Genomic DNA, 12,084 nt, shown 5'->3' with positions numbered 1-12,084 from the left:
AATTCTCAAATATATCCATATATCCTCATCTTCATGGCTGGAATGTGAGTTCAAATTTCAATATCCTCTCTCTCCTAGATGAGTAAGTCCTAACAGATTCCCACATATCTACTCTTTATATTTTTAAATTTATTTTTGGAGGTAAAATTGGCATATATTGTATTAGTTTCAAGTGTGCAACTTAATTTGATATTCGTACATACTGCAAAGTGATCACCACAAGTCTAGTCTTCAAAGTTAACACATTTTTTTCTTGTGATGAGAACTTAGAAGACTTACTCACCTGTTAACTTTCAAGTATGCAGAATAGTATTATTGAGTATAGTCCCTATGTTGTAATTATATCCCCATGACTTATTTACTTAATATCTGGGAGTTTGTACCTTTTGACCATCTTCACCTATTTTGCCCACCTCTCAACTCCCTTCTCCTCTGGCAACCACCAATCTGTTCTATGTGTATCCATGAGTTTTGTTTCTTTTATTTTTTAGATTCCATATATAAGTGAAATCACATGGTATTTATCTTTCTGTGTCTGACATATCAATTAGCATAATCCCTTAAGGTCTATCCTTGTTGTCACAAGTGGTGAGACTTCATTCTTTTATTGTAATGACTGAATAGTATTCTCGTGTGTGTGTGTATGTGATATCTTTATCCATTCATCTACTGATGAACACTTCGGTTGTTTGCAAGTCCTATTATAAATAATGCTGCAATGAGCAGGTGGATGCGTATGTCTTTTTGATTTAGGGTTTTCATATTCTTTGGATAAATACCCAGAAATGGAATTGCTGAATCAAATGGTGACTCTGATTTTTATTTTTTGAGGACTCTCCATACTGTTTTCCACAGTGGCTGCACTATGTAAATTCCCACCAACAGCACACCAAGGTTCCCTTTTCCCCACATCCTTACCAACACTTATTTCTTGTCTCTTTGATAACAGTCTTCAAACAGGTGGATGTGGTGCCTCGTGGCTTTAATATGCATTTCCCTGATAATTACTGATATAAAACACTTGTCCATGTGCCTGTTGTACATTATATGACTTTGGAAAATGTCTAGTTATATCTTGTGCCCATTTTATTAATCAGATTGCTCATGTTTTTACTATTAAGTTGAGCTCTTTTCATACTTTCAATATTAATCTCTTATCAGATATATGATTTACAATTTTTCCTTCATTTAATAGGTTGCCTCTTTATTTTGTTGGTGGTTTGCTTTCTTGTGCAGAAGCTTTTTGGATTGATGTAGTCCCACTTGTTTATTTTTGCCTTTGTTGTCTTTGATTTGGGAGTCAGATCTAAAAATTCAATGCCAAGACTGTTTTCAGGAAGCTTATTACCTGTATTTTCTTAGAGGAGTTTTGTAGTTTCAGGTTCTACATTCAAGTCTCTAATCCATTTTGAGCTGATTTTTACGTAGCATTTAAGATAGCATTCTGATTTCATTCTTTTGCCTGTGACTGTCCAATATTTGCAACATCATTTATTGAAGAGAGTATCATTTTCCCACTGTGTATTCTTGACTTCTTTGTCATAAATTAACCAACCAATATATGTCTAGGATTATTTCTGGGCTCTCTATTCTGTTCCATAGATCTATGTATCTGTTTTCATGCAAATACCAAACTGTTTTTGATTACTACAGCTTTGTCATACAGTCTGAAAACAGCATGATGCCTCCAGATTTGTTTTTCTTTCTCAAGATCACTTTGGCTACTTGAGGACTTTTGTGGTTCCATACAAATTTTAGGATTGTTCATTCTACTTCTGTGGAAAATGCCACTAGAATTTTGATAGGAATTGCACCAAATCTGTAGATTGCTTTGGGTGATAGGAACATTAGAACAAGATTAATTCTTCCAATCCATTGTCATGGGATAACGTTCCATTTATTTGTGTCTTCTTCAATTTCTTTCATCACAGTCTTATATTTTCTAGTGCACAGGACTTTCACTTTCACCTCCTTGGTTAAATTTCTTTTTATTCTTTTTCATGCAATTTTAAATGGACTACTTTCTTAATTTCTCTTTCTGATAGCTTATTAATGTATAGAAATGAAACCACTTTTTGTATATTGATTTTGTACCTCGCAACTTTGCTGACTTCATTTATTAGTTCTAACACTCTTTTGGTGAAGTCTGCAAGATTTTTTTAATACATACTTTTCAATTTGGATGACTTTTATTTCTTTTTCTTGCCTAATTGCTCTTGATAAGACTTCTAATACTATGTTCAATAAAAGTGGTGAGAGTGGGAATACTTGTCTTGAACTTGATCTTAGAGTAAAAACTTTCAGTTTTTCACCACTGAATATGGTATTAGCTGAGGGCCTGTTATATATGGCCTTACTTATGGTGAGCTATGTTTCCTCTATACCCACTTTGTTGAGGGTTTTTACTATAAATGGATGTTGACTTTTGTCAAATGCTTTTTCTATTGAGATGATCATGTAATTTTTATCCTTCATTTCATTAATGTGGTGTATTACGTTGGTTGATTTGTGAATGTTGAAACATACTTAAATCCCTGGAATAAATTCCATTTAATCATAGAGGATGATCATTTTAATGTTGATAGCAACTTCAGTTTGGATGCATTCTAAAACTCCATATTTTTGGACCCCACAATATTTTATTTTTGATGTCATATTTTACATTCTTTTATTTTATATCTCCCAAAACTGTTTATTGTGGTTATAGTTTATTTTACTGTTTTTGATTTTTATCTTCATACTGGCTTTATAAGTAATTAACCCACTACCTTTACTATATATTTACCTTTACTGATAACATTTTTACTTTCATATGTTTTCTTGTTACAAGTTAATATGTTTTTTGGGTTTTTGTTTTGTTTTGTTTTGTTTTGTTTTTCAGCTTAAGAAGTCCCTTTAACATTTCTCGTAGGGACAGTTTAGTGATGATGAATTCTTTTACCTTTCACTTCTCTAAAAATCTCTTTAGTCTCCTTCAGTTGAATAATAACCTTGCGGGGTAGTGTATTCTTGGTTGGAAGTTTTTTTCCCTTTCAGCACTTCAAATATATCATGCTATTCCTTTCTGGCTTTCAAGATTTCTACTGAAAAATCAGCTGACAGTCTTATGGGGGCAGGGTTCCTTTGCACCTAACAGATGGCTTTTCTCTTCTGCTTTTACGATTTTCTTATCTTTAACTTTTTACATTTTAATTATAATGTCACTTCCTGTGGATCTCTTTGGATTTGTCTTATTTAGAATTCTCTGTGATTCCTAGACCTGGATATCTGTTTCCTTCCCCAGTTTAGGGAGGTTTTCAGCCATTATTTCTTGAAATGTGTTTTCTGCCCCTTTTTCTCTCTCTTCCACTTCTGGAATCCATATAATGTGAATGTAATTCCAGTTCACGTTGCCCCACAGGTCCCTTAAGCTATCTTCATTAAAAAAAAAAAAAAAAAAAAAAAAAAAAAATTCTTTTTTTTTGCTGCTGTGTTTGAGTGAGTTCCACTGCTGTTTTCCAGGTCACCAATGTGTCCTTCTGCTTCATCTCACCAGCTGTTGAACTGCCTAGTGTATTTTTCAGTTTAATTATTGTATCTTCAGCTCTGTGACTTCTGCTTGGTACTTTCTTATATTTTCTATCTTTTGTTGCAGTTCTCATTATGTTCACACGTTCTTTTCCTGAGTTTAGTGAGCATCTTTATGATCATTACTTTGAACTCTTTATCAGGTAGATTACTTATTTCCATTTCGTGAAGGTCATTTTCTGAGGTTTTGTTCTGTTTTTCCATTTGAAACATACTCCTGTTTCCTCATTTTGCTTGAGTCTCTAAGTATTAGGCAAAATAGCTATTCCCAGTCTTAAAGGAGTGGCCTTGTGTAGATTAACCTCATTGCTCAATCCTGCCCTAGCTCTTGGTTGTCTTTTAGACTTTGTGACTGCCTAAGTAACCTGATTTATTCTTGACAGGTTCCAGTTACTCAGGGTATTCCAAGACCTATCAGTGTTCCAAAGAAAGGGATCTCAGTCAGCTCCTGGTTTCATGCTGCCTAGAAGCCAGATCCCTAGGCAGCACTTTAAAAGTACACAACTATACACAGTCCCATAGGACTGCAGATGTAAACCCTGCTGCCCTTCAGACCAGGGGATCTGGAGGTGTCCCCTTGGTGACAGTTGCAAAAATGAGGTATACAAAAATGAGGTATACTGTCACCGAGGGGTGACAGTATACAAAAATGTGTATGCCCCTTGCTGGGAAGTACCAGTGAGCTAGCAAGGCCAAGGGGGACACAAAGGTGGTGTTTCCCTGCATTTGCTCCCTGAGAGTGCCTTCATAGCCTTTACATATGTGGCAAACCTGAATTCTGTCTCTCGTGTTGAAGTTCCAGGACAAGCGGATGGGCCTTTTTCACCACCAGGTGTGTTCCAGTTTATTGTGTGCAATGCATTGGGTGTGGTAGCTTCCCAAGAATGGCTTTTCTGATTATTGTTACTGTCCCATAGGGCCCTGCAACATAAGCCCCTCGGACTACTGGGTCCAGGCATTCAAGGGGTGTCCCTTGTGTGGGCCATGCTTGCCTGTCAGCTTTAATGAGGCAGTGGGAGAGTACCTGGGGTGAGACATGCCTGCAGTTTTAGCAAGGCAAGTGAAGAATGCTGGGAGACAGAGCACCACCCTCCCCATCTCCACTTTAGCAAGGCAGTGGGAATTTGCTGTGTCTGCACACATCTGCTTTTACTAGCAAGATGAAGGGAGAGTGCAAAACTGGTGACAGACAGCACCTCTGTTCTGGAGAAAGTCCCTATTGGTCCCTGTCCTTCTGGCAGATGCTTTAAAATTAACAAATGAATCTCCTTCACATATAGTCTAGTCTAGGCACTTTTCAAATTTTTGGACTAGGCCTCAGAGTAAGTAAGTCTGCATGTGAGTCATTTAAAAGTAGTATCTCAGATCATGACAGTCCTTTGGGTCTCTTGGATGTAAGCTCCATTGGTTTCCAAAGCCAGGCATTTTATGGCTTGTCTCTCCAGTACAGGTCCCAAGGGTTGTAATGCCTGACAGAGGGAGTGAACCCCATGCTCCTCAGGGAGAAGCTGCAGACTTGTGAGATCCCTCCCTACAGCGAGTTGGTATGGTATGGTTTTTAGCAAGATTGTTTCTCTGCCTCTTCTCTCCATCTTGATGTTGCCCTTTTATCCTTTGTTGTGGAGGAACAGTTCGGCTAGTTTTCAAATCTTTTTCAGAGGGAACTGTTCTGTACATGGCAGTAGATTTGATGTGTCTGTGGGAGGAGGTGAGTACAGGATCTCCTTACAGTATTGTTTTGGACCATCCCTGCCCATATATCTACTTTAAATGTCTTCATTACTTTATTGGGGCCAGTAACTATCTAAAATGAAAATCTGATTATGTCACTACTCTCTTAAAGCTCTTCAAAGATCTCCCATTGGTTTAAAGTAAAAATAAAACCATTATTATTACTTAAATGTCTTCTACTCCCTTGTCTCCTCTAATACCACCTCATCCTGCTCTGTTCTTCAGTCCAGTGGCTTCTTGTCAGGTCCTCCGGAAGTATCATGCTCCTTTACTTTAAGCTATTTGCCCACACAGATCTCTGGAATACCCTATTCTGCTTTCTTCCATTAATTCACTTGTTTAACTCCTCCTATGTATTCTTCAGAGATCTGCTCAAAGGCTTTCTCTATGAATTACCTAATACCTAAAGTCTTGCCACATTATCTGTTCTTATACTTCATATTTTCTCTTAAAGTTACTCATGACAGCTTACAATTAAACTTCTATATGATGGTGCAATAAATGACTATCTCCCTGCTGTATGTTTTAAGGCTTCATAATGAATCTCTCACTAACATGAATGTATAAGATTAGTTCCATTGGATTTGGAATAGGAATAATAAATGAGCAGATACCCATCATTTGTACTGGGGAAAGAACTCAACACATTCTTCATTACTGAAAACTTACTACAAGCAAAATTCAAGTCCGCATTAATCAAGTATCTTGATCCTAGTAGCAAAATCTATTGATTCAGAATTTTAAATGGATAATTTAGATTATCTAAGTGTGAAATAAATCAATCATTTTATCTATCTATCCAGAAATATGTAATGAGGTACATTTATATGCCAGAATTATACTCAGATTGAAGGGTATAGAAGTGAATTTATTCGGACTGAATCTCTGCCATCTTAAAGCTTATAAACTAGTTAAGATTTTTTAAAGACTTATTGCACTTAGGTTTATGTAGATACTATTTTATCTTAATCTTATCCTATGGTATATTGGAGATACTCCGAGTCAGTAATGATGAACACCATTCATTCACCCACAAGACACCAGTTTTTCAGTATTTAAAACAGGCATAAATTGAAATAATAAAAATATCAACAAATACATTAAAATTATCATTGTTAATGTTATTAGTCTTTAATGAATTCCATTCTTCAAATAAAAATATTAAGATAAACTCTAAAAAACTCTAAGGAAAACGTATTATTTTGATAAATTTTCTCTAACACCTGTCCAACAAGAATATCTACAATTCAAAAAGAAGAATGTGTTAGTTCTGGGAAGATCCATGTAGATTTCACATTTGAGGCTCAACAATATTTATACTTACCTTAAGGTTTCCTTGGGCAGTGTTAATAGGTTGGCCATCTTTTAACCATGTGATGGATGGATTTGGAATGCCATTGGCGATGCACTGCAAGGTGATAGGCTTGTATTTCACTATGGCTCTCTCAGAAAGGCCTGAGGATTTGATTGTTGGAGGAACTAAATTTAAGAAAGGAAGGAAGGAAGGAAAGTTGGAAGGAATGGAAGGACAGAGTATCGGAGGGAGAGAACACAAACCATAATCAGTGGGATCAAGTACTTAAAAATCTGGATACAAGAACCCAAAACTTTAAAATTTAGAAAAGGGAAAATTCTTATTTTAAGAAACAATGAAATAATTTTATCCCATGCATTTAATTTACAGTTTCCTTCAATTTTAGAGGATTTATTTCTTAAGTATGGATCTCTAGTTCTCCAAAGAAGATGTGTTTATGGCAACTACAATCCACATGTTTTGCTTATAACTTTTGGTGTGTTTCCCCAATCTGTTCTGATCCTCCCTTTCTCTAGAACTACCTCGTTCAATCAGGGTAGGTTTCCTCTTCCTGTATGTACACTGCATGACTCTTTGACCCCAGCAAGGCTGACTGAATACAGAATGGGAACATGATTTAAGCTGGACCTGCCAGATTCCCTCCCTCAGCAATTGGAATTGAGACTGAGAAACAGGGTTAGTTATATTTCATCCCAGGATTGAAAAAGCAGAAAAAAAAAAAGCCTGCATGGACAGAGGGGGAAAATGTTGATATTCATAGAAACCTCTGCTAGAGCTTCTAAAGGGCTCCCCAGTTTCTCATTGCTGCCCCTCCCTTCCCAATTGGCAGGCAAGCGAGACACATAATGCCCCGGCCAAGGGCTGTCTCTGTCATCGTACTAATGGTTCTGAGTCTTCTGTGCCAGTTCTGTGAATACCCCTATCTACCCTGGATCCTGCATAACATCTTAGCCCCCATTTCTGGAAATGACTTTATTCACACTCCCTCCTGTTCTGGCTAACCCTGGAGAGCTGACACAAGCCCTTTACTTGGAATTCGCTGCCTGCCTATTCTATCTAATTAGGTTTCATTCCTCAAACCTAAGTAGAATTCTCTGTAGAATACACTTCCTAACATTTGAAGTGTTTATATTAATTTACATAGATCTCTCGGTTAAGTCTCTGTCAGTAAAGTGCCTTAAGATTAATCTGTTATTTTTTAACATCCTTTATATTGCTTTCCACAACTCAAGAATTATCTAGATTCCTGAGCTAACATCTGAGTTAAATAATGACACAATGCATAAATTAATTTTAAATATAATGCTCATGTCCCTTCTTCAGCATACCATGAATAGTAACTTCAAATTCCTTCCTGTGGTCACCAGCGATGTTTGTCGCCACACAGCGATAAAGGCCTGTATCTGATACTTGAGCCTGGGTAATAACCAATTTGCGTCCATTTAGTAGAATCCTGAATCCATCCCTTTCATCAATTATCTGGCCATCCTTTAGCCACCTATAGAAACAAGGCAAAAAGAAGTCTGGAGATGTATTTTAAATAACTTAGTTCCTAAAAGATGTGTGTGTGTGTGTGTGTGTGTGTGTGTGTGCATATCTTAGAGGAACTAGATTTATCGATATATTAAATGTTTCTACACATACATAGATATGTAAATTCTCAACTGCATAGTTGCCTAATTCCCTGTTTGCTCACTCTGTAAAATGAACTATAATGTGGGAAAGAAAAAAGTAAACCTGGTCCAACACAGAAGTTAGCATGGTGTTGGAAACCCAGTAGCTCTGCGTTTCCTTCATTCTTCTATTTATGTTGAAGAAACAGAGGGAAGTGTCCCTAAAGTGTATTCACTTCAAATGTTTAAATAACATTAACCAGCAAAGAGAATACATTCCTAAAATAGCTGCAAAAGAAAACCCTGAAATCATAGAGCATATTTTCACATTTCATAGGAGTTACCATTTTCCATTTTACTTTGTAATTGTTTAGTAGCATATTTTATTCTTTTAGTTGACTAACTGTTCCTTTGCATGTCTTGTACCTTAGAAATGAAGGTAAGTATTCACGAAATGCTTTGTGAACGACGGAATGAGAAAAAATAACTGGTAAACACGTATGCATGGTGGCTTCCTCTATTTTCCTAATAATGTCCAGTACATTTCTTTTTATTGTGTGCCTCAAGAAGATCTGACAGATACTGCTTATTAGTCTGTCTCTATGAACTGAAAATGTCACTTCTAGGAGGATAAATGGAATTCCTCTAGTTGAACAGATTGAAAGACGATGTGATTATTAAGCAAAATTTGCCTTGTATATAGAGTATGTCTTTTTAAAAGAGGAACATGAAAAACATAACTTTATATGGCCACCTTTTAATGACACAGAAATTTTTTCAAGATAGACCTAAAATGCTCAAATAAAGAAGTGGGAGGTATTTAGAAGACATACCAAAACCCTTACATGATAGTTGGTGTGGGAGAGCCTGTCACTTGACAATCTAGCTCCAATAAGTTATTAATCATCACAATGAAGTAAGATGTTTCGTCTCCTCCTTCTATAGCTGGTGGCACTAGAAAACAACAGAGATGTAACATAGAAAGAAATGTATGTACACCAGAAAAAAATACACCACTGGTTTAAGCAATACTAAGTTGCAATTCAGAAGGCTGACAAGTATCCTAGGAATCTGATACACAAAGGGGATTTGAAATGGAAAATATATTTTATCATACACACTTGCTAAGATCAATGAATGTATCTTTGACATGCTGTGGATTTTTCTCAATTAATCTAGCACATTGGTACTGCTGCTACCGTCTCAATATAAAGTTGGTTCATATTTTATGTTGCTTATTTTCATAATAAGAAGAGAACCTCAAAAATTGGACCTCTGCTCAAAAAGCTTTCAATTTACAGAGAAACGGAGACTAAAAACACTGCAAGACGACTTCCCAAGGCCCAGAGACTATTTCCTGCACTAGACATAGCATAGTACTCAAGACAGAAGACCATGTTTTCACTCACTGCAATCAGATATTGTCATAGATGTAAAACATATTGGTGCACTGAAAAATACAAAGTGTACCTATCAAAATCAGTGGAATATTTATGTGGGTACTTAGATCTTGGGATTCTGATAATAGATCCACCACTTAGTAATGTGCAGTCCAGAGTTGAACAGATAACTGAACCTTCTCTAAGACTGTTTTTATTGTTATACAACCAAAAAAGCATTTAATAAAATGGTCAGGTTTTGCTGTGAACCTGGAATCCAGAAGGTGGCATCCTTATTTACCTAAGACATCAACTTCGTATTTGATTTCCTTTTCTCCTGCCACACTGGTAGCCACACATACATACTGTCCCCGATCAGCTTCTAGGGCACTCCTGATTTCTAGTTTCTTCCCACCAGCTTCTATACGGATGTTGTCACTGGGTTTCACAGGTACACCATCTTTTAACCAGGTGAGGACTGGAGGAGGGTTCCCCGTAGCTTTACACTCTAGGGTCAGCGAATGAGCAATTACCACTTGCTTATTCAGAGGCACAGCCAAGTCACCTTCAATCATCGGAGGAACTAGGTAGAAAAAAGTAATATTTCAGGCATCTTTGAAATCCTAATGAAATAAAGGGGATTTTGTCTTCATGTAATTTGACCATAGAAACTAGCTACATGTTTGTCTCCTTCAAGGCTATTAAGGAACGAATTTCTTGGGTTAGTTGATGGGCAGCTATCCTAAATATTGTGGGATACTTTGTACCGTGTCTGGCTTACAAAGGGGAAATAGTAGAGAAGGATCTTAGTCCTAACAACTACTTTGCCTTCTTCATAAAAACCAAATGGTCTAGATGCCCCCTGTGCCATGGGCAAAGGGTTGGCAAATGAATGGGCCACTTCTTGTTAACTGTAGCTTTTTAAACTATTTTTCTAAATCATGGGACAATTCTGTCAATTCCTATCCATGCATTTTGAAAATAATGAAGCCTTCTAGGATATTATTAGTGAGTGAATTAGATGTTGGCGTATTAAAAAGCATAGACAGAAAGGCATATGGTGAAATCATATATTTTCTCCTTACCATAGACATCCACATGGAATGATTTTTCAGCAGTTCCAGCAACATTGGTGGCATGACATGTATATGTTGCTGAATCAGAGACCTGTGCTCGAGGGATATGAAGAAATTGTCCTTTATCAATATAAAGTGCTTGGGAGCTGGGAATGACTGGCTGGCCATCCCTATGCCAAGCAATGGCAGGCATCGGCAGTCCCCGCGTTTCACATTCCAGTTTAATTATGCTGTTGATCAATGCTGAAATTTCTGTGGTGACATTCCCTCCTTTAATACTAGGTGGAACTGTAAAGGATTTCAGAACAGAAACAAGTTTTCTAAGCCTTAGCATCCGCATTAAATTCTTGCATGCTGCGTATGTTTAAACAATGCATTTAAAATATTTAGGAATTAAAGACAATTAGGAGGTCAATGAATCTACGGATAATAAATTGCCTGTCTTTTCAATCTTTATCACCTTCCTCTTGGGTTTCAGTTTTCAGTTAAAGCAAAAAGTCAGAGTTTCAGTTTCAGGGGTTCATTTAAGTCCAATAGACCATAAGACAGTAACTAAGAAAGTTATGTTTAACAAACAAAGCAAAACAAAACATAACCAAACATAACCCCACTTAAAGCTGATAGGATACGTTTGACATCAGCCCAAGGGAACAAAAATGTCAGATGTGGGACCACTGCATGCCGTCTTCCCACAAAGTACCAAAAGGTCTAAGTACAAAAAGGTTCTTCAGAACCAGCTACTGGAAGTAGCTGTGGAAGCTTTAACTTTTGCTTTTTACCGGGTTTTGTTTTGTTGTTGCTGGGTTTTCTTAGGGTTTTGTTTGTTTGTTTTAGCTTCCAAGAGTTCATTCACTCAACTTTATTCATCTAATTGGCTACATGTGTATCTTCCATAATTCAGCAACCACTTTCCTGGCCACTCACACCATATGAGAACTCAGCTCTTGGAAAAACAACTCAAGCGGCTCAGTCCCTGCTACAACTTCTGACTGTGGTCATTCCAGGATTGTGCTATAATTGCGAAAGGTTAAAAGAAATTCAGTGGCATGTGCCCGAATTGGGAGCGCCTTAATATTATCTTATTAAACCCTGATTTTAGAATAAGATATGTTATAGAATGTATTCCTTATGGCTGGGCTAGGGTTATTTGTTTTAGGAGGACAATCACAGAGGTAAAATAACTTTCTCATCAGATCAGATCAAAGGCACACATTATCAGCATGACTTCTCATGATGATGTTAACCTCGACTGGTAATCTGGTTGCAGTAGCTTTTGCTAGGTTTCTTCACTGTAAAGTGCTCTCCTTTTCCCCTTTTTTGGGGAAGGAATCACTCTTTCCAGCCCATACATATGGGGTGGGGAGTTATGTTCTACTTCTTGAGAGGATACGTACATAACTTAT

The 12,084-nt window shown here is 37.0% G+C and overlaps 1 protein-coding gene across 4 annotated transcripts in view; it reads right to left on the bottom strand.

The window, feature by feature from the left end:
* Positions 1-12,084, bottom strand: part of HMCN1 (hemicentin 1) — a 474,548-nt gene that overhangs the window by 175,540 nt on the left and 286,924 nt on the right. For all 4 annotated transcript variants that reach the window (XM_032317251.1, XM_032317250.1, XM_032317254.1 and 1 more), the window contains 5 exons: positions 10,691-10,969; positions 9,907-10,188; positions 9,072-9,180; positions 7,942-8,111; positions 6,623-6,777 (listed from right to left, as the gene is read on the bottom strand). In XM_032317251.1, the coding sequence (XP_032173142.1) occupies positions 6,623-6,777; positions 7,942-8,111; positions 9,072-9,180; positions 9,907-10,188; positions 10,691-10,969 (995 nt within the window). The remainder of the gene's footprint in view (positions 1-6,622; positions 6,778-7,941; positions 8,112-9,071; positions 9,181-9,906; positions 10,189-10,690; positions 10,970-12,084) is intronic.

The sequence above is a fragment of the Mustela erminea genome, chromosome 17 (genome assembly GCF_009829155.1).
Source record: "Mustela erminea isolate mMusErm1 chromosome 17, mMusErm1.Pri, whole genome shotgun sequence".
Taxonomy (NCBI): domain Eukaryota; kingdom Metazoa; phylum Chordata; class Mammalia; order Carnivora; family Mustelidae; genus Mustela; species Mustela erminea.
The sequence above is the reverse complement of the archived record's forward strand: the minus strand, read 5'-3'. Positions and strand labels throughout refer to the sequence as shown.